Source organism: Dermacentor variabilis, chromosome 4, assembly GCF_050947875.1.
Source record: "Dermacentor variabilis isolate Ectoservices chromosome 4, ASM5094787v1, whole genome shotgun sequence".
Lineage (NCBI taxonomy): Eukaryota > Metazoa > Arthropoda > Arachnida > Ixodida > Ixodidae > Dermacentor > Dermacentor variabilis.
In genome coordinates this window covers 86,276,204-86,303,591 of record NC_134571.1, presented here as the reverse complement: position 1 = coordinate 86,303,591, position 27,388 = coordinate 86,276,204, and the positions used below count along the sequence as shown (strand labels likewise).

The window sequence follows — 27,388 nt, the reverse complement described above, 5'->3', positions numbered from 1 at the left end:
CATTGTCTTACGCGACAGACAAATCTCTCTTTTGGTAGGCACAGAAATGCTGACGCATTCAATAACGGAGGGGATACGAGAATGGGTATGCGTACCTTTCGTCACGATGACCACCGATCAGGACAATAAACGTGTTCGCACCTTTGTTCGAAATTCTGTGTCACCTCGTGTCGTGTGGTAAACAGTTTCGCTGGTCACCAACCTTCACAGAGTGGAAGGGCTCATGATTTTTTTCTTTATTTATTTTCATGCGCTTGCGGACCGTTTTTTGTTGAAGCTGAATTCTGAAGAACAACGAATCCATACTTTTTTATTGTTGTTTCAACAAAGGATGCTGAGACCTAAATAGCAATGACACAATGGAGCAGTGGGAGGCACAGCTCGGCCGTTCCGACTTGCCAGGACAAAAGTCCTGAATTAGTCAGGCAGGTGGCAGAGGCCAGTGGGGCCCTGGACTGGGGGGCTCCGACCATCCCTCCTTAAAATCTCTTCCTGTCAAATAAAGTCTCTCTCTCTCTCTCTCTCTCTCTCTCTATATATATATATATATATATATATATATATATATATATATATATATATATATATATATATATATATATATATATATATATATATATCATGAGAAGCCAACACTGACACCTTCAGGCAGCATATGTGGATTTATTGACCAGTTGCCTTCACCCAAAAAGATCACGTTCTCGTGACGCCTGCGGCAAAAGGGACGTTCCACGTCCGCCGCCAAGGTCTGTGAGTGGTGGCGCTGGCTAACACTCCCAGGGTTTACTATTACACACAAATACCCAAGAAAGTGGATGGGGAAACAGCGCCGCGGTAGCACAATTGGTAGAGCATCGCACGCGAAATGCGAAGGTTGTGGGTTCGGTTCCCAGCTGCGGCAAGTTGTTTCTTCATCGTTTCTTCATTCCATTAATTAAACACAAGTAATTTCCGTTATGTTGTCCTTGGTGTCAGTGTTTGTTGGCTTCTCATGACATGACTAATAAAAATCGGGCCCCTCGGTTAACCCCCTTTCTTCTCGTTTATATATATATATATATATATATATATATATATATATATATATATATATATATATATATATATATATATATATATATATATATATACTGCAAAATCCAAAAATCTATGTTATAAATCCTCTCAGTCCGCGATATGCGTCGTCGTGGCACGATTTCGAAACACATGAGCGATGGCGTCTGTGTAACACTGTTACGTCATCGAGGAAGACGGGAGGACGCGTTAAGCCGTACGCGCGCTGACAGAGCTGACGATCCCGCGGCGTATGTAATACGACATCTCTGGGTGTCACGCGAGCCTCAGATGAATGGTTCTTCCGCTGGAGCGATTGTGGCCGCGTTGAGTGGTGGTCACGAGCCGGAAGCGCGACTCGCATTGCCGCATACGCCGTGCGACGAGTGAAAGAGGTGCCTTCGTTGCGAGCTTGATGCGGTGCCTTTCGACACGCTGTCTTTCGCCGAGTTTTTTTTTGTATTATTATTATTATTTTCTCTTTGAAATAAATTGGCAGCACAAGGAAAAGTGAGGCAGTTGCCGTGCCTGACCCACTGTGTCTACAGCAGGACTCAGGCCACTTAGAAGTACATACTGGTTTTATTTCTGTTATTTAACAATAGAATTTTTTTTTTTTTTGTAAGAAGGCTATAAACGCTGCGATCGTCTTTGCAGACGAGTTCCTAGGAGAGATGACCATACACCATACCCTGGCGCTAATAACGTGATGAGAAGGTTATTTATTTATTTATTTATTTATTTATTTATTTATTTATTTATTTATTTATTTACCTCACAGGCTCCTGTAAGGTCAATAAATAAACAGCGCATACCTCACGAGGCATGCGCTGTTGCGTAGCGTAAACAGCACCCCCGGAACACTACCAGGCGTCATAGGCACATCCCACTCGATGGTGAGTCCGTATGTTGCGAGAGTGCGTCGTTATAGCGCCGGCGGCATCGCGTCCATACACGTGTCCAAAGTTGAGCCGTCGCGGTGCCACCGAACTGAGGCGGTTGTCACCTACCAGATCGCTGGCTGAGTTTGACAGCACGGCGCTTACAAGCACTGGTATCTTTACTGCCCCTGTAAGCGTCCACTAATTTATTCAGTGATAACATAAATGATACCAAAACATACTAACTGTAACAAATAAATGTCACGAAGAGAGCAATTTCTGTAATGAACCAAACCTTTCTAACATTTCTTTACCTACATTCATAACCCTTAGTTGGGCTCAAAACACCAGAGTATGAACGCAATGACACTTTTACGCGCTACCATCTTTACTATTTTCTGGGTAACCGCCGTGGTTGCTTAGTGGCTATGATGTTGGGCTGCTAAGCACGAGGTCGCCGGATCAAATCCCGGCCACGGCGGCCGCATCTCGATGGGGGCGAAAACACCCGTTTACTTAGATTTTGGCGCACGTTAAAGAACTCCAGGTGGTCCAAATTATTCCGTAGCCTCTCCCCCCCCCCCCCTCCACTACGACGTGCCTCATAATTAGATCGTGGTTTTGGCACGTAAAACCCCATGATTTAATTTTAATTTAACCATTCTCGGTATCACAGGCTGCCGGGCATATTGTCTACGAAATTATTCAGCGACAAAATAAATGACAGCAAAATATCCCCATTGCAATAAATACACGTCTTGAAGAGCGCAATAAACAGACCTTTTTTATGTCTACAATCCTGTCATTAAGTATATCGGCAACGTATCGATTGATTGCGTCACGTACGCACGCCGGAAAAACTTTCGGTGGGGTCCGGCCTAAAGCAACTTCGTGTTAAGAAGAGACACGTTGAATAAAGAAACAAATGCGCGGTATAGATAACCACGGAAGAGATAAGCCCGCATCCCCGAGATCAGCGGCAACGTCGCGGGTGCCGCTGTGCCGGCGCGTCGAGGTCGCTTTGCTTGTGGCGCGCACGGCTCTTAATTGAACCTTAAGGCCACAATCCGCTATGCAGGCCACTCATGACAGCACGACAAGTTGTGACTTGCAAAAAATGTTGAAACTAAAGCAAAAGGCGAACTATTAACGGATATAAGGAAGATATGTCTGTGCTAAAGTTTCACTCAGTCCCACGACTGCAAAACACATAGCAAAGGACACTACCGTGGGCATCGACTCGCACAGATTTAGGCCTACTTTCGTTTAAGCAAACCCATATAAGCGCTCTTGTACCTTTATAAACACTTGAGCAGACCCATATAAGTAGCACTGGGATTTTCAGTGCCCTCGGCAGCTGCAAACATCCAAAAGACATAGATGGAAGGAGTCTGAGGAGTGTTACATCTCGATACGGCGATGAGCATCCCTTAGACGATTACCAAGGGGCAAGCCTCCCCCCCCCTCCACCCCCATTTGTCAGCGCCTATACAAAAGTCGACGCAGCGTTGACACCGACTGTTCACGGGTCAACAAAAGACGCCTCTACCTGAACCTGACAACCTTAGCTAATTGATGAAAAGAGCCAACGTAGAATCCTACCGTGGGGACGGCTTCGACCTCGGATTCCGAGATTGCTACGTGTTTGCGCCATATGCTGCGGCAAAGGTGCAACGCAGGAGGCAGAGTTCGGCGGAACGGTGCGATATCCTGGGCGGGATATTGCGACCCATTCGAAGATTGTGATCGGCCGCGACACAGTGATCAGATTCCCTAGCCTAGTCTTCTAGGGAACACGACGGGATTAAAAGCGGATACATTTGGTGCAGTGAGTGAGCTGACACGTCCTGATGTGAACTGAGACGTTTAATATGCTCCTTCATGGAGTGAGCTTCCGTATGTAGAGCCAGTGATAATAATGTAAAATAATAAAAAAAAATATTTCCTTCCCACTACCAGAGGTACTCTAAATGGGCTTGCTGGATTCCTGGCCCGAACGCGACCTGCCTCAATGACAGGTAACAAAGGCGTTGCGAGGGAGAAGAGTTGTCGTTGCGCCCTGCTGAGGGATTGTACTATAATTTAGCTATTATAGTTATTAGGCCTGCCTGCTTATAGGTATTCTCTGCGTGCACACTAGGTCCGCCACGGAAGTGCGTGCCGGAGTAACAGGCGTCGGCACAGGCCGGTTTTACGCCTATTCCACCCACGCTGTCACAACCTGAAGACGTTACGCCATCTCATGGAGAGCTACGCAGGCTTTCGCGTCAGCCTGCGCTATCGGACCCCCTGTGAGGTCACCCTTATCACTCCGTCTATTTCCTTCGCTGCCCTTCTCGGATAATGTTCTGCGCTTAGTGGCGCTGCCCACGGTGGAGTTTGTTTTTGTCAAGTCGCACAACGCTAAATTTCAAGCGGACGAACGCTTCCCTATAGAGCAATGGCCGCGTATACTTCCCATGTGTTGGATGCTATATCAATGACTCTATTTCTCGGGGTCCTCGGGGTGCAGCAGCACGTTGGCTTGGGTACAGTATTGTGCACGGCTTCGTGGTTTGCTTGCTTTACTGTAACTGTCATTATCCGATGGTGCAACTTTGTTCTACTATTTATTTTCTTTGTGTAGCCGCTTGTAGGCGGGTTTAAGCGATCGAAGGTATATGGATTTATTGACTCACCCTCCAATAATTGATTTTAAGAATTTTCTTCATTGCATCTACTTCGACCTCTCAGTCCAAGCAGGCGGCCGTGGTGTTCGTTTCGGAAATGTTTGTGCCTTTGGGATAGCCGGGACCTAAAAACGCCTGCCTTTTTACTCTTCATTCCATATTTCTTTTTGTTTACTCTACAATTGCTTGCCTGATTTTTGTGTGTGTAGTGCCAATACGTTTTCAAAAATTACATACATACATACATACATACATACATACATACATACATACATACATACATACATACATACATACATACATACATACATACATACATACATACATACATACAGTGTGTCTGTAAAGTCATGGCGCATTTTTGACCGGTCTCAGGAAATCAACGAAACAAAATAGAAATGTGAAAACTTCACCAAATAAAAGTAAAACTCTACTAGGTTATCGCAGACATCAAGAGACAGTGCTGAAGATCGGCGCGTGCTATGTGCGCAGAGCACCTAGATGCACTGAAGATTTAAAAATCGCCGCGGCGATGTTAATGCACAGTTACACGATGTCCTTTTTTTAGCTTGATCTGAAAACACGCATTTTGAGGGATGCATGCGGCGCTTCGATGAACCTTTTCGGCGCCAACTTAGGTCAGTGGGTATGTGCCGCTCTCCAACGAACTTCTAGACTTGACGCCAACTTGGGTAACTATAGGTATGTGTCACTGCGTATGTATGTGACGCTCTGCGCACCCATGCCACGGGACGTGGACTTCGCGGCGGCGCCGCTAGATGGCGTTGCGGGGGCAGTTGGATGCGCGAGAAAGGGGCTCGACTGGATACGCGTTTCGGCGTTCGCACATATACGATGCGTCTCTACATTGCTTCAAGGCTAATGGCATTGACGTCGACATTCATCGTGAGATGGGTTCTGCCGGAATGTTTTGTTTTCTTTTTTTTGCGTCAAATTACCTGGTATGTTACAACCACTGCCGTTAAGACAATTCCTTCTTTTTTGCGTTCCTCGCTTTTGTGTCAAAGCTTGACATAGGTGTTACGTGGCTTGGCGATACAGGATCACAAATATTACTCGGCATGTACTTGAAAGTCCTCTGCATTCAGATCCTTTGTAGAGACGAAAGGCCGCAATTGCCTTTCAATCTAGCACGTGAAAGTTTTGTGCACATTGTATAACTGTAATCTTATCGCATGTTTTAGATGAGGCCCGCGCGCCCACACATTCGACTCGCTCTATCATACACGATACGTTCGCGGCAGGGCAAATAACGCGTGAACGTGGCCCTTGCGTAAGCTTGACCGCACTAGCAATACATATCGGTAGCAGGGTTTGAAAAATGAGGCCTTTGCCCCTGAGTCCACGTGATTTAGTGATCGCCTGCTGCCCGAAATATAACTGAGTGCTCTGAGCTTTTGTCTGGATGTTGTCAGCCGAGCGGGAACTCAACAGGGCTGACATCTTATCTAGATTAGCAAAACACATTATGCAAAAGAAGAGAGACAAATTAAAAGTGCAATAACTTATGAGTTCCGTCGAGTGCGAACTGATAGCACTAAAGTGATCTCCTTAAGATTAGATAGTGCTGTGATAGTGCGCTATCACATTTGCCGCTCTCGAGCATAGAAACTTAATCAAAACCACATCATTTACTTGGATTTCTGTGCGTCTTGCTCGGTGCACGACGAGAGATAATGGAACGAAACGGGACGAGTTTTCTTGAAGTGCTGACATAACTTCTTTGTCTTGTATTTTAATGCGTTAGCTATGGGTACTTCACGCACTTTTCAGCGTCTGTCTGTCTGTCTATCTATCTATCTATCTATCTATCTATCTATCTATCTATCTATCTATCTATCTATCTATCTATCTATCTATCTATCTATCTATCTATCTATCTATCTATCTATCTATGTTTGTATCTAACCGTTTTTCCGACTACCTGGATCACTGGGTACGTGGTATTGTGTACGTGGCATCAAGTACGTGTCATTGTGCACATACGTGCTGCTCTTACACGCCGACACGTGTCATTGCAGACACTCCTTGACGCCGACCTGGAGCACTGCGTATGTGGCACTCGGTCTGTGCCTGTCGCCAATGGACCTATTTGATGCCAGCTTGGGTAACTATGAGTGTGCCGGTAGGTGTGTGCCGATCTTCTATGAACGTCTTTGGCGCCAATTTGGGCAGCTCGGTATGTGCCATGGGTATGTGCTTCCTTACAATGACGAAAAAGATCCCTCAAGCTTTTCCGATGCTGAGAGGAATCGAAGCCGCGTCACAAGGTTTTCCTCTTCCACAAGGGAGCTATTTTTGTGTGTGCGTGTGAGTCAACGCGCGGTTCCTGTTTTGGTACCCAGGAAGGAAGGAAGGAAATCAACTTTATTCGAGGTCCTGCAGGCCACGAGAGCTTTGGGCTCTCATGGAGTGGGCGCCTCCCACGACGGAACCGGGAGGCTGAGTTTCCTGGCGGCGTCGTGGAACTGCTGGATGGCCCAGAGATATGGGGAGCTAGTTCTTCGCTCCGGATTGCTTATTCAAACTTGCGCTTGTCCTGTTCGTAGTTGATGTGAGCTTGCGAGCACGGCCAGAGTAAATGATATACGTTAAGGGCTCTATTGCAATTGGTGCAATAAGACTTATCGTAGAGCTCAGGCATGTAATGGTGTAGTCTGTTTTGCGTGGGGTATGTGTCTGTTTGTAGCATTCTGAGTGTAACCGCTTGAGCTGGAGTGAGCGTGCAATGTGGCGTGCTATACTCTCTACGTTGGAGGTAGTAGTGTTTAGTGATTTCATTGTATGTATTGGGGGCGTCCTTGTTCTCCGAGTGGTCGGGTGAAGCTGCGTGGTCTGTAAGCAGGCGCGCAGCCTCGTGTGCCGCCTCGTTAAGGTTGGGGACGTCGCCGATCTTTGGTCCTAAGTGTGCCGGGAACCAGTATATGACGTGTTTTTTAATCTCTTTCTTTGTAACAATTCTGAGAGCCTGTGCGCAGACCGTGCCCGTTTGGAAAGCTCTGATAGCGGCTATGGAGTCGCTGTAGGTGTGGGAAAGATTGTCGTCGGTGAGCGCAACCTGTTCGGCCTGTTCAGGCTTCCTTGCAGTCACCGTGGCTGCATGTCTGCAACCAGGAAGTGGATGTGTGATGATGTCATTATACGTTGGCCTTGGCCTCCGAGATCTCGGAGGCCAGTCATTCGCTTGCTCTGTTCCTGCGATCGCCGCGGCAGCCACATTCGTGCGCAACCTGAAGATGACGCGCTCAGTACCCTCTACCGCATGGCATGGGAGCATGGGAATAACCCATCGACACCACACGTGACCGGACAAACCGTCGAGCAGTGGGAGACCCAGCTGACAAGCCCGAGCCCTGAAGACCAGCATTGTCTAGTAAGCAGGGCCAATCTATCGGCTCAGGCCCATGGCATCCTGGACTAGGGACGACTCAACCGTCAACTCATTTTTACAAATAAAGTTTGTTCCTCTTCCTCCTATGAACATGAGTAATCACACCTATCCTTCCTGCTAAACGACGACAGGAAATTCTGACTTAACGTAATGACGACACGATAACGTCGATGAAGTGTCTACAACTTCAAAAATTCATGTCAGTGTTCCCTTAATTGTTATATATATATATATATATATATATATATATATATATATATATATATATATATATATATATATATATATATATATATATTGAGCATTTCATTTTTGTCTTTGTCTTTCCCGCTTGTTCATTATAAAGAACTTTGGTGGCTGCTATGATTATTATTATTATTATTATTCACACCTTAGGGTTGATTGATTGATTGATTGAGAAAAGCGGCCTAGCAGTTGTCTCCTGAAAGGGACGCCATGCTCAACCGCTTGAAGGGGAGAGAGAAGGAGGAGATAAAGAAAAAGAAAGAAGGAAGAGAAAGGCACAACACTTCACTACTTTTTATCATGTAGACAATATTCACACCAGAGAAAGATATATTACTCGAAGCTCCACTCTCCAAAATTGGATTAGGGTTTAAGTAGACCAGTATTATTATCATTTGGGGCCTCGACACTTGGCTATAGGCACAGAGACGTTTGTTCCGCAGTGTTTGATTATTTAACTGAAACAAAGCGATTGCACTGCTAATTAATGTACCTTTATTCTAGATATCAAATGTACATGCATTTCACCTAAATTGGTTTCTATAAATTATTCATTAACATTAATTTGTCCTTGATTGTAGCCTCTTCAAACATTCACCTTTCAGTTAGTCTGATTGCTCGCTCGCATATACTAGTCTATTATAGTTATCGAATCATCTCCTTTTTTGTATTTCTTTTACTTTTGCGTTTATCGTTTTCAAAGAAGAATTTCCTTTATCTATCGCCTGCCGCCCGATTCCTGGCCTGTGCCCCTTAGTGGGTGCGAGCCACGACAGAGTTTCATCATCATCATCATTATCACCTACATATTAAGAGCACAGCAGACGATAGTGCCATGGTTCAGAACTTGGGTGGCTAAAAGGTTAAAAATAATGCGACAGGCGTTTCCGGAAGAGCGCGTAAACAAAAACGTCAGCATAACGTGCCAGCGGGAAGAAAACAGGCGCCTGTTGTATACAAAGGGATGCGCAGCGCTGGAACTGCGCCAGGGTGCCGGACCAAGCGCTCACGTGAGCGGCGTCGCCGCTTGTATGTCGAAAACAAGTCTGACAGTCGTCACGCACGGGGCGGCAGAGAACTATGAGATCAATGAAAGCCTCGCTCCTGTCGAATCGGGCACCGGCCACCAGCTTATTCTGCGTGCATATATATGACGTAGTGGTATTATGCTGACACCCCTCTCCGCCATGGTGGACAGTTAACTAACTTAAGATAGGAAGTCTCTCTCTCTCTCTCTCTCTCTCTCTCTCTCTCTCTCTCTCTCTCTCTCTCTCTCTCTCTCTCTCTCTCTCTCTCATTATTTATTTTTCTCGCCCCCTCCTCTTTTTTTTTTTTACCAGCACAAAATTTCAAGGTCGCCTGCGGCATGCAACAGAATTCTACTTCTTGAGCTGGGGTACTCTAAGAGGCGAATATTAAAAAAATGAAATACAAATTAATCGTCGACTAATGACTAACCTGTCTGTAATTAACTTTCAAGATAATTACCTTACGTCATTTATTTCAATTTACGAATTGTAGTCGGTAAGCTTGCAACTACGTCATATCCACTTGGAACGAATTCTGAGGTTGGCATCAGATATGCGCGATCGAGTAACAAGTTAAACAGGTAATTAGTGAAATTTTGTTAGTCAATTATACATTCAGCATTTTTGTACAAGTGTAATGTTGGCCTCTTTGAATAATCCAGTTCAGTGAGTGCATTAGTGCTGTATGCCACTGGGGGGCGATATCTAAATATTCCGTTAACGTAAAAAAGAAATGACACCACACAGTATAAACAAAATATTGTGATAATACGACAAAATATTTATGCTCATTTATCGCGCAATCAGTTTATTTTATATTAAAGCAGGACCAAACATAACTACACAGCAGAGAGAAAGAAAGCTGTTTAATGAAATTCAGAGAATGGCGGTTTAGGTACCGGTCTGAGGCAGCAACCGCATCCTGCGAAAACGGTAGTATACCGTGCGCGAATTAATTGGGTGCACGATAAAGAAACACAGGGTGTCAAAATCAATCTAGAGTCTCCCACTATATGCGGAGTGTGTCATAATCAGATCGTCGTTTTGACACTCAAAGCTCTGGAATATAATTTAATTTGAATGAGGCTAATTCTGTCTTCTCTTGTGTCCATGTCTGCACGCCTTAGCCCTTCTTTGCATTATAACTGTAACGGACGCCAGCAAAGGCTCACGTTCATTGAAAAGGTGGCCAAATCCGTAATGTCTGTATATATATATATATATATATATATATATATATATATATATATATATATATATATATATATATATATACAGGGTGTCCCAGCTAACTTGCACCAAGATTTTAAAAATACCCAAGAGCTCTAGAGAAATCGTACCGACTGCAATAGTAGCCGTAGTCGTATGTACTTACGGCCAGTATTTTTTTCATCACGCAGTATTATTTATTTACTTACTTTTAATTAGCGATCTTTTTAATTATTGCTTGCATCGCAAACATGTCAACTACAATGTTGTAGGGCACCTCAAATAACCTCCGAATCAAGCATTTGTTTAGTGCTCATCTTTGTCTCGTTGGTTTTTCCGAGAAAAAACAAAAGCGCGCGAAACATCCAAAATACGAAATAGATACGCGCTCGCGCGCCGTTACTCAAGCGCTCCCAAGCGAATAGCCAGGATACACGGCTTTACTAGCGGCGGCAGCTCGATACAGGGCTTCAGGATATGGGATGGTCGCGGCGTCAAGAAAACACGCCGCTGACGCATTGATAAGCGTAGCGGAGCCTTGTACGATGTGGCGATAAGGGAATGCAGCCGTATATCTTTCAATGGTTGCTTGTAGGCGCTTGAGTAGCGGCGTGCGAGTGCGCATCTATTTCGTATTTCGCATATTTTGCGAGCTTTTGTTTTTTCTTGAAAAAAGAAAAGCCAGGACCACTTCAGGACAACATAAAAGCTTTTCGGAGATTATTTAAGGTGCCCTACAACTTCCTAATTGATATGTTTGCGATTCAAGCAATATATTATGAGTTCACTAATTCAAAGTAATTAAGTAATACTTCGTGATGAAAAAGATACCGGCCGTAAGTACATACGACCAGTATGCAATAATAATATTTGGGGTTTTACGTGCCAAAACCACTTTCTGATTATGAGGCACGCCGTAGTGGAGGACTCCGGAAATTTTTGACCACCTGGGGTTCTTTAACGTGCACCTAAATCTAAGCACACGGGTGTTTTCGCATTTCGCCCCCATCGAAATGCGGCCGCCGTGGCCGGGATTCGATCCCGCGACCTCGTGCTCAGCAGCCCAACACCATAGCCACTGAGCAACCACGGCGGGTGACCAGTATGCAGCCGGTATAATTTGTCAAGAGCTCTTGGGTATATTAAAATGTTGGTCGAAGTTAGCTGGGACACCCTGTAGACATATAGGCGGTTGTGGCCAAGTACTGCACCAGGGGGGCCAAGCCTGCTCTGATGAGGGAGTGCCTTACCGGTTCTGGTCACCGGGATCAGGTCGCACTCAGGCCTGTTTATGAAATATTTTTAACTCGCGGATTTTTTTTTTTTTTGATCAGGTGGAAAATTGCACCGGGTTCGAACCACGGTCCTCTTACATGCGAGGCGGATGCTCTACCTCTACGCCATCGCTGCACCGCTGTAGCATGTATATATATATATATATATATATATATATATATATATATATGTGTGTGTGTGTGTGTGTGTGTGTGTGTGTGTGTGTGTGTGTGTGTGTGTGTGTGTGTGTGTGTGTGTGTGTGTGTGTGTGTGTGTATGTATGTATAAAGCTGCATGTTATTCAGCTCTAAAAATATTGCTCGTGTATTACAATCACAAAAATATGTGCACATGAGATATGCAATGTCGAACAGAGAGAGAGATAAAACTTTGTTATGTCCTTGATGGGGTTCAGGGGTGGCGGGGGTCGGGAGACTAACCCCCAATCCCCCCTTCCTCAGACGGCGGCCAGTCCTTGCTTTCTGGCGGCGTCTTCGGCCATCCGGACGGCCCAGAGCTGCTCCTCTGGGTCCAAGCTGAGCAGCAATGTCTCCCACTGCTCGGCCGTAGTTATGCGTGTGTTAGTGTGGGAGTTGTTGGTGGGTGAGGCTTTGGGGCATTGCCAGATAATATGATCGAGGTCAGCGCGGGCCTCGCACGCTTTGCAGAGTGGAGAGTATGCATCGGGGTACATGCGGTTGTAAAGCACGGGGTTCGGAAAGGTTCGTGTCTGAAGGAGTCGCCAAGTGGTAGATTGAGACTTATTTAGTGTTTTGTGTGCTGGGCGGTAGCGTAACCGCTCCCTGCGGTAGTGCAGGAGAATTTCTCTCAACGTGACCATTCGGTCCCGCGCGTGACCGCGATGCAGAACAGAGGGCTGGTCGGGATCGGAAGACGCAGGAGAAGGATGATGCGCCCGGTGTGCGAGAGCTCGGGCGGCATCGTGGGCGGCTTCGTTTCCAGCCAGACCCGAGTGACCTGGGGCCCAGATGATCTGCACGCGGCGTTGCCTTGAGGGAGGAGTGCCAGAGAGAATCTTCTGTGCTTGGGGTGCTATCAGTCCTCTTGTGTAGTTACGAATGGCCGTTTTTGAATCGCTTATGATGCAGTGTGCATTGGTAGCCGCATAAGCCAAAGCGATGGCCGTTTCTTCTCCTACTTCGGGTTGCGTGGTGAATATTGATGCGGCCGCGGCGAGGCGGTACTGCGAACCCGCGACTGCGACGACCGCCATGGCATTTTGGTTGGGGTATTCTGCTGCGTCGACGTAGGTTACGTCAGCGGCTTGGTCGTAGCGCTTTTGTAGTCGTTTAGCTCGTTCTGCACGTCGCTCCGGATTGTGTTCAGGGTGCATATTGCGAGGTATAGGTGGGATAACTAGTTGAGCACGAATGTTTGGAGGGATGGGTACTTTTGGTCCGAATTGGGTGGTGTAGGTTATGCCAAGGGTGCCTAGAATGTGCCTGCCCGTGGTGGAATTGGTGATTCGTTCGTATTGGCTAATACGCTGCGCTTCAATAAGCTCGTCTATGGTGTTATGGATGCCGAGGGCGTCCATAACACCACAAGCTTATCTATGTGCATGAGATACATGACTGCTTTAAGCGATGAAGAATATAGCAGCAGCTCTTACCAGCCCATGAAGGCCGCCTATAAGCGAGTGATAGAGTGGTAGAAGTAGAAATTTATTAGAAATTTAAAGAATGGTAGAAATTTATTATAGGATAGAAAGCTCAGCGGTCGGAATTCCGAGAGAAGTGTGCAAACCCGCAGGCCTGCAGTCGTTTTACGGCGTTTGACGTGTACACCTGCAGGACGATGATTACGGGTAGGAGTAGAGTGCTCTATAGCGTTCTAGAACGCCATAGTAGGAGGTAACCCGTGTACATGTTTTCACCCCTCTGTACTGTTTATATAGTAGCCGCCAAATGTAAACGCCCAAAACAGCGTCGCCTGTCAGAACTTGCTTGGTCAAAAAATGTATCTGGTTGCATATATTTGGTTACTGAAAAAAGTAATTTAATGACAGTGAGCGTTACTGAGTAAGCAAAGTAATAGTTGAATTACAAGATTACCAAAGGTCGTAATTCCTTACAAGTAAATAATTACACGCAATTCGTTACGCAAAAGTATGCACTGTCGATAATTTAGTGACTTCTTTCTTTTTTCCTTCCTTTCTTTTTCTTTGTTACTGAATTTTGGGGCAATTTGAACTGGGGACTACATTTTATCAACTCCTTTTACTTCGAAATGTGATATATTCTTTATGACATCTTAAAGGGTGCAGGGTGCACGTAAAAAGGAAATTGCCACATGTTCTTACGCCTTCGCTCATGTGTGTTAGAGTAAGCGTGTTTTAGCTCACCAAACTTGAGGTGACGATCACACTGTCTACCCACGTGGATGCTCATCGTGCAATGACGTCGCGTGAGCACCATTTGCGTTGAACGCTTCCGAGAGCACAATTTTATTTTTTATAACTCTCACTCGACAGTAATGCTTGCATTCTTTTTTCAGGAGGATCACGAGGATATAAAGGAAATGCCCGGAGGCCAGCCACAGACGCGTCCCGTTTGCTACCCTGCGCAGGATGGATGTTGTCGGATTTAAACAAAGAAAGGAGAGCGAGGAAGGAAGACACACTGTATCAGTGTGTAGACAACGTGCGGTCGTCCATCACGCCTACACACAATCGGCCAACGAGGCCAGTCGATTGCAGAAACTGCAGCAATGAAATTGCTGCAGCTTGCGCGTAATTGCTGCAGAAACTGCAGCAATGACGCCCGCGTCGATTCGTAAGGCTGCGACGCATGCACGGTGCCGTGTTAGAGCGATCCGTGTCTCGGAGAGGTGCACTGCGATCTAGACGGTTAAAACACGGTCCGACGAACGTAGCAGGGAACAGGGCCGCATACTTTCCTTTCTCCAGAAAAAGGACAACATTGAAAACGCGCGCGTAAAACGGGCCTCCGTTTCCATACGGCAACGCTCGTGAGGATTGTAGCTCGTGGCGCACGTCGAGATCTACGAGGGTTGGATGGCAACAAACAACGACGGTGTAGCGCGTGCTAACGTTGTTGTGTCTCTGGTGTGTCACGCGCGAGGCGCACATCGACCGTCTCATGTGACTCCAGTCTAGTTCGTTTCCTATAACAGCGATTTCGTGGCAGCTGTGCTACTTTTGTACATTTCGTTTCTTTTTTTTATATATATATCAAGTGATTTTATATATACGAGTGCTTGCACTGCTTATCTAGCTGACTACTTTATTGTTTTGGCGGCCGGGTTCTATTCAATTCATTCTTAAGCTTACAGCGCAAAAACCTAAGCCCAAATAAACTTTTACTGATATTCAATTGGTGTCATGCCCTTCGACTTATTCAACAGCGCTATGTTAAGTTATTCTTCTGCTTTTCTTTTTTTACGTGCGGCAGCAGTCAGGAGCTCGCTGACGACGCCCGCTGTCGGCATGGATATTACTTTGTCGTCGTCTGGCTGCCTTGTCATCATCCCCGGCGTCACTGTCGCCATAGGACGAAGAAAAATTAAACTCTCGCTACAACCGCCACCACTGGGATTCGAGCCCATGACACTGCAGCAGTGTACACTTAGGATTCTGCTGTGCTATAACCACTGCGCTAACGCAAATCTTCTTCCTTCCTTTCTTTCTTTCTTTCTTTCTTTCTTTCTTTCTTTCTTTCTTTCTTTCTTTCTTTCTTATAGTTTAAAATGTTTGTTTCTCATGTCTAATTCTTAGTGCGATTGAGTGTACTGCTTTGTATGGCGTTAATTTTCTTTTCATGCACTGCTCGCTTTCCCGTCATGGTGATGATCAGCTCGTTCTGGTTATGACCATCTGGTTCTCGCAGCTTCTTTGTTAACCTCCAATTTTCTGCGCCATATGTAAGTGCCAGTACAGTGCAGTGATTCTACAGATTTCCTTTAAATGTTAACGGTAAGCTGCCTGTCATGACTTGACAACGTCTGCCATATGAGATCCGAACAATCTTTATTATGCAAATTTCCTGCTCATGATCAGAGTCCCCTGTGAGTAATTGGCCTAGATAGACGTAATCTTGCACCGATTCTAGTTGCTGACTTCCTTTCACGAATTCTCGTTCTCTTGCCGGGACATCGAACATTACATTAGCCTTCTGCATATTTGTCTTCAAACCCACTTTTACAACTTGTCGGCTAACCTTCTCAATCATTTGTTGCAAGTCATCTCTAGTGTTGCGGAACAGGACAATGTCATCTGCAAACCGCAAGTTGCTGAGATGCTCCCCCGTTGATCCTCGCTGCTAACACTGCTCAATAAAGCAGCTTGAATACTCCTTATAACCATGCAGTGAGCAGCGTAACAGCATCTTAGTGAATAGCGGTGAATATGCAGGAGACACGATTTCTTCAATGCTATTGGAGAAATGGCATCATATTGCTACGATGGCATGATCGCAATGCAACGTCACCCGTTAATACCGCATTTTATACTATATAATCTACGTCGCGCGATGGAATTATTCGTGTCAGTCTCACCATAAAAAAATGTTACACTCTAGCAGACAGTTTTATTTGTTAGCTCACAAGTTCTCAATTCAGTCTGCCTGCGCGTCCAACATTCGGGAGCCATCACGCACACACGCACTCCAAAGTTAAATGGTGTAGACGTGCACATTAAGACTCCACTATTCCGCATGCTGCCGTTCTGTTGACTATCGCCGACGATATCGCGAAACGTGTCTTCCTTACGCAAAAGACGAGAGGAGAGACATCTCGCTCTGCATGGATTGAACAACCGACTTACCAGGCCGCAATTCCTCGCGTCGACATCTTCTTGTGTTTCTTTCCTTACTTTCTTTTTCTCGCACTGTAGCAAGTTCACCGCGTATTCACTCCCAGCACAAGGCAGCAGAAATCGCACAAATCCCAGTGGACGCGTCAGCGACTTTCGCGACGGGCGTCACTTCGAAACCGATCGGCTACGAGTGCGCACCTCCGACCAGTCGATAAAGGCGAAAGATAAGAGACGCCGAAGTGGCCGCACTCGTTGCAGCTTCTTACGAGGCCGGACATGCCGTCTGCTTTGATTGTGCGGCCAGACGTACAATCCCACGCGCACCTGGTAAGTACGTTGCAGACGAGGGCGCCGCATGGACTGGCACTCAGTGCAGTGCATCGCATACGGCAGGTCCGGGAGCGGGTACAAACGCATTCAATGACCGTTGCACAAGACCGGAGCGATGGCCGTTGCGTATGTATGATATCTGAGATAGCGCGATGCCAAGGTTCGTTCGTATCTGTCGTTACCACTTGTAGGGCTGTAAGACGCCGTGCTAACCGCAAAGCACCGCTGATGGCTCTTCGAGTGTGTATTTCCTGAAAAATGCGTGGTACTTGGTGTCTTCAAGTGCGCACGAGGTGCTACTGTTCAGCCGCCGAATGGATCACATGTGGAGAGCGTTCTTTATTTAGCGACATCCGAAGTCTCGCACTGTCATCGTCGCCTTTAATTACTCAGCTCGTGATATGCACATCGAACGCCTATATCGAGTGTCCCGGGATATACAGGGGTCAGACATCCTGCTCGGTGTGACCTTTCGACAGTCATCCTCAACGGTGACTTTATTGCGGTGTTTACATACATGGCTCAGGACTATCCACCCCATTCAGACGTATAGGTGAGTGCATGTCGTTGTTCAGAAATAGACCCATGGGCGAGACTGGAGGCATGCGACAGTTGAACGAGTTTTCAAAAGCAATTAAACGAAATATACTTCTTTTTTCTCTCTTTTTTGAGGTTCCGAATGACAGCATTCCATTGTACAGCATCTAGTGTAAGTGAATTTAATTGATGTTCCCTTTTCGTCGACGGTCTGTATACTGCTTACTTTCCTCGCTATAGGAAACACTGAGACCACGTGCATCGTAACGATCAAATTTTATTTTCCATTCTTAGATCGTTTAATTCTCATCCTCCGTCGCGGCGAGTGGCCAGTCCTTGCGATAGAGCCGGCATCCAAAACAATGACGAAAGAGGAAGAGAATGTGCCATAAAACGCGGCCCCGTGCATTGCTTTTCAAATCTTTTTTTTTTTACTTACCGCCATATTTGTACGTAAACGACGCGACCACAAATATAAGGCGAAGGGGGACGTTTCGCTTCTCCAAAAATCAAAAAAGAAACATGCAATTGCGATTACACCGCGAAGTGACACGCCGCAAAAAAAAAAGAAGGAAGGATGAAACGACGCATAACAAATGACGCGGTGTATCGTTCAACGTTATGCGAAATCGTTACTGCCATCGCAAAATAAAGTGTAAGGGCAAGCACTCACACCACTGTCGACGAGAACGGCGTCGTTCCCCGTGACACCCACCGATGTTATTGGACAAACAGTGCTACAGAAATGGACGCGACGCAATCGAACGTGGCAACGCCTTTCACGGATTGCGTGCATACAGTGATGCACCGCGCGACTTCGAAGACCGATCGCACGACGCGCCGGCCTTGAAAATAGCACCGATCGTTTTGCTGAAGGTTGCTATTTATGCGCCGTATTCCGCATTGGCGCGGCACTAGCAGCGTTCTAAATCGCGAGTACAAAGACGGCGCAAACATGTCGAGCGCATGGTAGCTGTACCAGCTCGCAGCTCTTGCGCGAGGCGAGGTGGCAGTAGGCACGGAGAGCACGGCGAGCATGAGAAAATAAAATTGAATGAGGTCGTATAAAGAAGAATATGAAATCACGTTGTATTTGTGTCACGAACCCCAATATGACACGATGCACTCACTGAGGCCAGAAATTTCGAGAGAGAAAAAAAAAGAGTTATATTCGTGCAAATACCGTAATTTGATTGCCCTCCCAACTTACGTAAGATTATATTTAGCAGGGAGACCGCGTGGAGAGGCCGGAACGACGTGGTTGCTACTCCTCTTCAAATCTGTGGGCTAAAAGGCACCATGCAAGTGACGAAAATTACTTTAAAATATGTAAGCATTAAAATAAATTTTAAAACCGAAAGGTCGAATTTTGGAAGGCGTAATTGCCACACTCAAGCGTCAGATAAAGTCTGTTGGTCGAAATCGTTGCTTTCACGTGTTTACTGCTACCATTTGGATATCCGTATATAGCCCCACTTTTGCACTGTCATTGATTATAGGTCTCTGCGTTATCTGGATACCATATCGCCCGGACTATGCAAGTTTAATAGTCCAAACTTCTTAAGGTGCAGACTATCCGTGTGTGCGGGCGCGTTGTACCCGATTTTATCTTTTTTTTTTTAATATCAGAGGCACGCTTGACGAAAACGAAGCCAGACTGGGCGAACGAATTCCTCATGTGCTGTAAATCACTTAGCGAAATGAGCGCTGCAATGATGATCGCTGTGCGACATTTTCAGCTCGTATATACATGCCAGCTCGTGATGCGCAAAGCGAATGCAATCTGCTGAAATAAATGTGAATGTGAATGCTGCTCGCTTATAAAGTGCTTAAAGTGGCTGCTTTTTCAGTGCTTGGGCTTGTGAGGTCATGCGCAAAACCTCGTTGCAATGTACTTAACGGACTCGTACGCAGTTTCGCATACGCGCCAAACGCAACAGTTTCCATAGCGCCGAACAGGCGAGAAGCCGTGGCGGCATCGTTCAAGTTCTGCGTATAGTCGAGCTTGCACAAGAACGAAGGTCGAACCGAGCAGCGGCGAAAAATGTTCACGTGTATGATTAAAGCGTACGGATGTGGGCTGTTTCCCTGGAACATGTGAGGGAAATGCCTTCGCGAAGTTCAGTCGAAGTTCGTCCCTGCGTATTATATAAAGAGCACGTTTTTATTTTATAAAAAAAATTATGGGGTTTTACGTGCCAAAACCACTTTCTGATTATGAGGCACGCCGTAGTGGAGAACTCCGGAAATTTCGACCACCTGGGGTTCTTTAACGTGCACCTAAATCTAAGTACACGGGTGTTTTCGCATTTCGCCCCCATCGATATGCGGCCGCCGTGGCCGGGATTCGATCCCGCGACCTCGTGCTCAGCAGCCCAACACCATAGGTTCTTATTTTATAGCTAAAAAAAATGCTATAATCTGCACCGAGTGCAGACTATAGTCCGGAAAATACGGTATATCATAACCTGGTGATTAACGAGCGAAGACAACCAAGTCTTATACGACGGCGTAAAGGAACAGCAATGGACAGAACGAGTTCCGATATTGTCCTCTATGCCTGCGCTCCATCGCGGAAAATAAAAACGTCTTGTACGTAAGTACGCACGCAATGCGATGAGAAGTATAGAAAACTCAAAGTACAACCCCTTATACAACCGCCCCAGGCGACTGCACCCTTCCTCGTGGTCTCACTCGCGGGGAGGAAGTCTCTCTCCGGAGACTTCAAGCTGCGGTCACCCTTACACCATCCATAGCCGGGGCCTGGTGCCCAGCACCCGAAAACCCCGTGAACTTCCAAAAGTTCCCTGAACCCGCGTCAGCAGCGGATGCTCGCCATCTGATGTGGCTGTGCCCAGTGATAAAAGCCGCACGGGAGAAAGCGCTTGGATGAACTGGGATGCGTACAAACCAGCCCACAGACAGCGAACAGTTAACGATGCATTGATAAGTTGCACAGGCCACTTATGCAGCTTCCTTACGAAAAATACCTGCACGCATTCATTTAATTGTATTATGCCATATGGCAGCCCGCCTGGACAAAAAGAAGCAATAGTAACCCTTCTTAAGAGGAAGCTTTAGCTCGGTTGCTCCTATCTAATTACATGTAAAAAGAGAATTCGTTTTTCTCGGCAACCACGGCGTCAAATTTGACGATATTTGTTGCATTTAAAAGAAAAAGTTAAAATCTAGTGGCTGTTGGTTTCGGATTTTTGATTTAGGCCGTCAATTTTTTATTAAAAATTGGCAAAAATCGGAATTTTCGAAAGACGAAACTATCAAGTTTACAACTCTGTAACTCAACAACAAAAATTTATAATACAATTCTGTGAATTATATCTAATAGTACATCCAAGGCGGACAAAATTGATATGTTGCACATGAATATCAAAAATGTATTAATATGGAAATACAGCTTTTGCAGAACCCTTGAAAACAACGTAACAAATTCACGCAAAATATAAAATGACCTATCGACTTTGTCCGCTTTCAATAATCTAATGGATTCCGTTTACAGAACCGCGATATCTGTTTTTTTGTGCAGAGCTATGAATCTGTAAACTTCATGCTTCTATTTTTTTCAAACTTTCAAATTTTTGAAAATCTTTATAACAAAATTCAGGACCTAAATCAAAATTCCGCTACCAACAATCACTAGAATTTAACTTTCCCTCTCAAATGCAACAAATTTCATTAAGATTGGTCGAGTGGTTATCTCAGAAAAACGTTTTTGCGTTTTACACGTATTTGAATAGGCCGCATCAGTTAATGTCCTCACTATTATGGAAAAAAAAGCAAGCAAGAAGGGAAAAAAGAAAGAAGGAAACACATTATAATTCGAAGGCACGTGAAGTGTGACCTTTGCCCTTAGAGAAATAAATTCTCGAGGAGAATAGGTCTGAATGATAAAAAAAAAGTATATGCCGAGAAATACATTGCTGCATCGGCGAAACCGCAAACTTGGAGGTGATTTCACCAATATATTGTCCTACTTAGCACTGACTTCATGAACAATCTTAAAAAGAGGCACCTTGGAATGTTCTTTGTGTATGCTTAGATTGTGTTCTCCCCAATGCTGTGTAGAATAAGGTTGAGGGTCACGAGGAGCGAAACAGAGTAGATGATCCTGCAACGCAAGCAGCTGCATGCGCAAGCCTGATGGACAAAGTTCGTGTAAATGGTGAGAATCGATAATATAGAAATTGTTGCCTAATCTTTTTTATTAATACACCTCGTCTTCAATTTCAGACTATGCGAGGCGTCCCCCGAAAACGAAGCTCAGGTCAGTGATGAAGCAAGAGAAATATGCAAGTGTTATTCGACCAAGAAATGTACGCCCTTGTGAAGTGTGCGCACGCAATCTTGTGTACCTTCGGAGTATTTACCACTCGCTTCAGAATGGATCCACATTTCAAGGGTGGATGCGGATCTCTGACGATGACACGCGTAGGGGAATACTAGGCACTCTCGCCGCTAATCAGACTCTTGGAGACGAATCTCAAGGCTCATTCATAAACCACCTAACCTAACCTTAACCCGAATTGCAGCTCAAAAAATAAAATTATGGGGTTTTACCTGCCAAAAAACCACGATCTGATTATGAGACACGCCGTAGTGGGGGACTCCGGAACAATTTTGACCACCTGGGATTCTTTAACGTGCACCTAAATCTAAGTACACGGGTGTTTTCGCATTTCGCCCCCATCGGAATTGCCGCCGTGACCGGGATTCGATTTCACAACCTCTTGTTGAGCTGCCCAACACCATAGCAGCTAAGCAAACACGGCGGGTAATTGAAGCTGGAGTTGCAGCTCATTATTGCTCATAGTAGCAATACTGCAATGACCTTTTATTATTATTATTATTATTATTAGTAGTAGTAGTAGTAGTATTATTATACGATTTATTTATTTATTTATTTATTTATTGGGCACTCCTGTTGTCCTTGCAAATTTTATTATAGCGATGATCACTACAACCGCATGAAACGTGTTGAAGCCAGCATAACACGTAATTCAAAATGCTTCTGGAGCTACCTGCGCTGTTCACTATTCAAAAAAATTTCGGCCCGAACCATTCATATGGTGACAGATTGTCCAGCGTAGCTGTCGATTGCAGACCGAACAACTATGGCCAAACTTCGCGTCGACAAACATTCTCTTGAATTGGGAATTCGCACCAACGAATCGAACGAGGTGGCAACTCACGCTTCTGCGGCTTGGACGCACACTCGAACGGCCTAGCTTGACGCCTACGAGCGGCCTCCAGTGCGCGACCTTCATCGCGGTAGCTTGCGCTCGAAGCCGACGATTAGACTCTCCTCGCATCTGCTCTCGCTGTCGTTCTTCGGAGGCACGGTCACTGGCCGCATTCTCTGCTTTCGCACTGGCACGTTGTCGTTGGCTATGGTCGCGTCTCTGCTGTCGACGCCTCTCCTCGTACTCGGCTTGTTCTTGGGCCGTGCGCACAATGCGCGGTATTCCCACGTTTTCCCATTTTTGTTGGAGTTGCAACTGTTGCAATTGTCTACCTCTGCAACGCACTATCCGGTTCTTACACACCATGCCGGGTACTGCGGCGCACATCCCCATGTTTTCCCGCCGTAACAGCCACGCCGTTGTATTGAGGGCTGACGACAGCAGACGCAGCCGGCAGCAGTATCAAGGGCGTAGCCGGAGGGGGGGGGGAGGCTTATTGGGCTTCAGCCCCCCCCCCAACCCGAAATTTTTTGGTGCTGTCCATGCACCGCCGACCAAAGCAACCCCCTGCGCTAGAAATCATTCTAGATTGTGCATACAATGTCTTTTTCGCGCTCGAAAAGACATTTCACCGCGAATATTGCGAAGTCGGGCTGGATTTCGCGGCCATGCAAATGTACCGGGAGTCACATAACGCAATCAGCCCCATCTGAGCACAAAGTTTCAAGGGCGTTTTGATGGCGAACGGGCTCGCCGCGGCACCTCGCCGAGGCTGCGCAATCTACGGAGCGCATGTATGCCAATTCCAAAACTTCATGGGTATAAATTTCATAAACTTTTGATGTGAAACGTGCATTGACATTTCCAAAGTTGTGCTTTAGATTTTCAATTGCGGAACATTGTGGGTTTAATGCTGTTATAAACATTTGACGACAAAGGGGCATTGACTTTTCTAAAGTATTACATCGGAACATACAACGAGACAAGCGAAATCAACAGACTATGAGACAAGTTGACGAAGCCCGCAGCGAGGTCCGATGAGACGAAGCGTTGTGGTGGATCATTTGCGCCGTCATGTCACATAAAAAAAAATGCCTACATTTTCTTTTTTCACCTACGCCAAAGCAACCATGTCAAGACACTAAAGCCAGCCAAGGTAGCTAGGTTCTTATTTATTTTTCCTGCTTCGACTTCTATTCGCGCCGACACATTGAGCCTCTTCAATTTTTTTGTTCTCGTTACCCTACCCGCGAGCTGCCAGAGCCAGCCAGAGCGCATACGTTTTTCTCGTGTTGCCCCGACCACCGCGCAGCGCACTTCGGTGCGCGTTCGGTTTGCTATGGCGAGGTGGATTTTCACCTGGCAGAGTTTTGGACGCTTAGTGGCTAGCAGACGAGAAAAAGAAACAATGGTCGCTCGCCGCCATCACTGTGGGGACTCGACGGATTGCACCTCGTTCGCTTGAGCGCAGCCTCTCCGTTAAGTCTTGTCTCGCCGGTCTAGGATACCGAGCAGTATGCGTATGGTTCTCGGTAAACCAAGCGTCTCACGTTTTCTTCGATATTCCTCCGGTAGCCACATTAGGTGCCCAAAGTAGGCATTCAATTGCAGCCAACATACTTTACGTTTCATAATTTCGGTGCCCCCGCCCCACAAGAGGAAAAAAAAATACATTGTTGCGGCGCAGCGAATTGTCGCATGGTGAAAGTTCGATTTTGTTACTTCGTTTGCGGAAGGTAATGGGCCACGGGACGCTTCAGTTGACGGATACTTATTATATTATTCCAATACCAATTATATGGACACGCCAGGCGCATTCCTGCCAGCGCCCTCATGTTTCATATAAAGTCCAAGGGCGATAACATCGTGACAGAGCGCCGCATGTTGTATGTACGAGTGAAAGCGTAAGGGAGGGGGGGGGGGGTTGAATCGGTGAGCCGATGATGGTGACTCAGACTTGTGTGCGCAACGGAGAAAGTGGGGAGCAAGCGCATCGTGCGCGATACATAGGGGGGAGTGGATGGAATGGGAATGGGATCTAGGATTCTGTGAATCTGTGATTGCGCAACATGTTTGTTTGCCATGTTTGACGCGTTATATACATTGACTTTTTCTTAGATACGTAGATTTATTGGAGACTTATACGTATATTTAAATTCCCTGTTGCGAGGTTTTGTGTATACGTAGATTGAACTTTATTTGCACTGACCATTTTTTGCCCTTTATCAAGCTGTATCTTCGCATTTGTATATTCCATTGTATCTTCGCATTTCTAATGTACGAGGGCGAATTAAATGAAAGTGAGTGTACCCGCAATAATGGTTCGGCTACGCGCAATAATGGTTCGGCTCATTATCTGCAAGGCAAGCGCGAAGCAGTGAGGCATCTCTCATTTACAAAAGTGACATGAAGGTGTGAGAATAAAGGTTCTTTAATGCTCTCACACCCTGGGTTGAGCATAGTTGCGTGACATAAATGACACTCCAAAAGTTGAACAGCGTGTTGCCGTGCAGTTTTTGACAGTTGAAGGTATTTCCCAAAAGAAATTAGTCACTGTATGGCTGCCGTGTACGTTGAACATTGCATTTCATTGTCCACTGTGAAGTGTTAGAGCAAACGGTTGAAAGAAGGACGTGAAAGTGCAAAGACGCTCCAAGATAGGGCCAAAGGCATCGTGCAGTCACCCCCAACAAAATTTCAAATGTTGATGAGCTGATCAGGCAAGAACGGAGGATAAGCATGGATGAACTTGCAGAGCATGTGAACATCAATCACGGTTCGGTTCACGCCATAATTCATGAAAAGCTCGGTTATCGGCTCTTGTGTGCGCAATGGATGCCCAAGATTTTGAACCACCGCCAGAAGACGGAGAAGCTCGGCGCTGCCTTGACTCATCTGAACCGGTATCACAATGAGGGTGACGACTTCTTGTCTGCAGTTGTGATCGGGGACGAACCATGGTGCCACTACTACGAGCCTGACACACGACGGCAAAGCTTACAGTGGAAACATTCACCTCGCCCAAAGAAAGCAAAGGTCGTCATTCCCGCCGGAAAGGTGTTGACTTTTTTTTTCGGTCGTCAGGGGCCATTACATAGAATTTGCTAAATCTTGAGAGACTATCAATTCTTTCCGATACTGTGAAACGCCGGAACGGCTGCTTGTCGCAATCAAGAACAAACGACGTGGAAAATTGAGGAATGGGGTCATCTCGCTCCACGACAATGCCCATCCCCACCCCGCTGATGTGGTTAATACAAAACTGCTAAAGTTGAAGTGGGAAACGCTGTAACATCCGCCATGCAGCTCAGACCTGTCGCCTTGCGACTTCCACATTTTGGGGCAACTGAAAAAACAGCTCAAGGTAGCCAGATTCGTGTAGGACGATGACGCGAAAGAGTCAGCTACAGACTTTTTGAAGCAGCAACCCAAGGAGTTTTATGAGACGGGAATCACGCGACTCCTTAGTCAATGGGACAAACGTCTAAATGCTCATGGAGACTACTTTTAAATAAATTACCCCGTTTGTCATATATTCGCATTGTCTCACTTTCATTTGACTGGCCCTCGTACATTTTGCAGAACTCCTGCTTTTTATACGTGCTCTCTGTTGCGACTATAGTTTCGGTGCAATTAGTCACGATACACGACCGGTGTCAGCTGCTACTGCGTAATACATTGGAACAAATGACAGCATCATTGAGATTTTTCACTGGCCGTTCTTGAACACGGTTCTTGAATGACAAAGATATAAGACAAAGAATGACATTAACATATTTGTCCTCAACTTGTTCATTTCATGGCCTTTACATTTTTCATATCAACGGTATGCACTGCTTTGCTAGTTTCGAACTGATATAATTCTAAAGTTCGCATTATGCATTCTTTACTTATTAAATAGACAAAAAACGTGGAAGCATTGATATCAGTTATTTTGGGCAAAATTTTTGGCACATAAAAGTATATTCTTTTATGAAAAAATACATATATTGCTTGTTTTGACAGTGCGTAGTGTTAAAGTATTCGTTTGCAGCATCTTTTGCAGTGGCAATGCAATTATTATTCACTTATTTGATCCCTCGACAAATTGTTTAAGAGGAAGCTTTAGCTCGGGCCCAACTCCAACGCGGCCTATTCAAATACACGCAAAACGCAGAAACGCTTTTCTGAGATAACCCTTGGGTCGCTTTGAATGAAATTTGTTGCATTTAAGAGAGAAAGTTAAATTCTAGTGTCTGTTGCAAGCGGAATTTCGATTTAGGGCCTGAATTTTGTTTAAGATATTTCGAAAAATTCGAAAGTTCTAAAAAATAGAAGCACAACGTTTACAATCTAATATCTCTGTATCAAGAACAGATATTGCGGTTCTGTAAACAGCAAAGCTGACAAATTTGGTATGTCAATTTGTACCTTACGTGAATCGGTTACGTTGTGTACAAGGGTACTGCAAAAGCCGTATTTCTATAATACTAAATTTTTTTGACATTCATGTGTAACATATCAATTTTGTCCGCTGTAGATTTACTATGATATGAAAGTCACAGAATTATGATATTATTTTTCATTGTTGAGTTACAGAGTTCTAAACTTGATAGTTTCGTTTTCTGAAAATGTGCGAATTTGGCCAATTTTTAATAAAGAATTGACAACGTAAATGAAAAATTCGAAACTAGGGCCGCTATTTTGTACACGTTCGAAAAGCCAACGTTCGATTTCGCCTCGCGCGATTGTCCAGGCTGCGCCGATATCGCGGCC

The 27,388-nt window shown here is 45.5% G+C and overlaps 1 protein-coding gene across 2 annotated transcripts in view; it reads right to left on the bottom strand.

Moving 5' to 3' along the window:
- LOC142579479 (choline/ethanolamine kinase) overlaps window positions 1-16,852 on the bottom strand; it is a 145,773-nt gene extending 128,921 nt beyond the window's left edge. Inside the window, exon 1 of one of the 2 annotated variants that reach the window (XM_075689711.1) lies at window positions 16,578-16,852. In XM_075689711.1, the coding sequence (XP_075545826.1) occupies window positions 16,578-16,603 (26 nt within the window). In that variant the 5' untranslated portion in view covers window positions 16,604-16,852. The remainder of the gene's footprint in view (window positions 1-16,577) is intronic. The other variant, XM_075689716.1, reaches the window with a different exon arrangement.
- Between the last annotated feature and the right edge of the window lie 10,536 nt (window positions 16,853-27,388).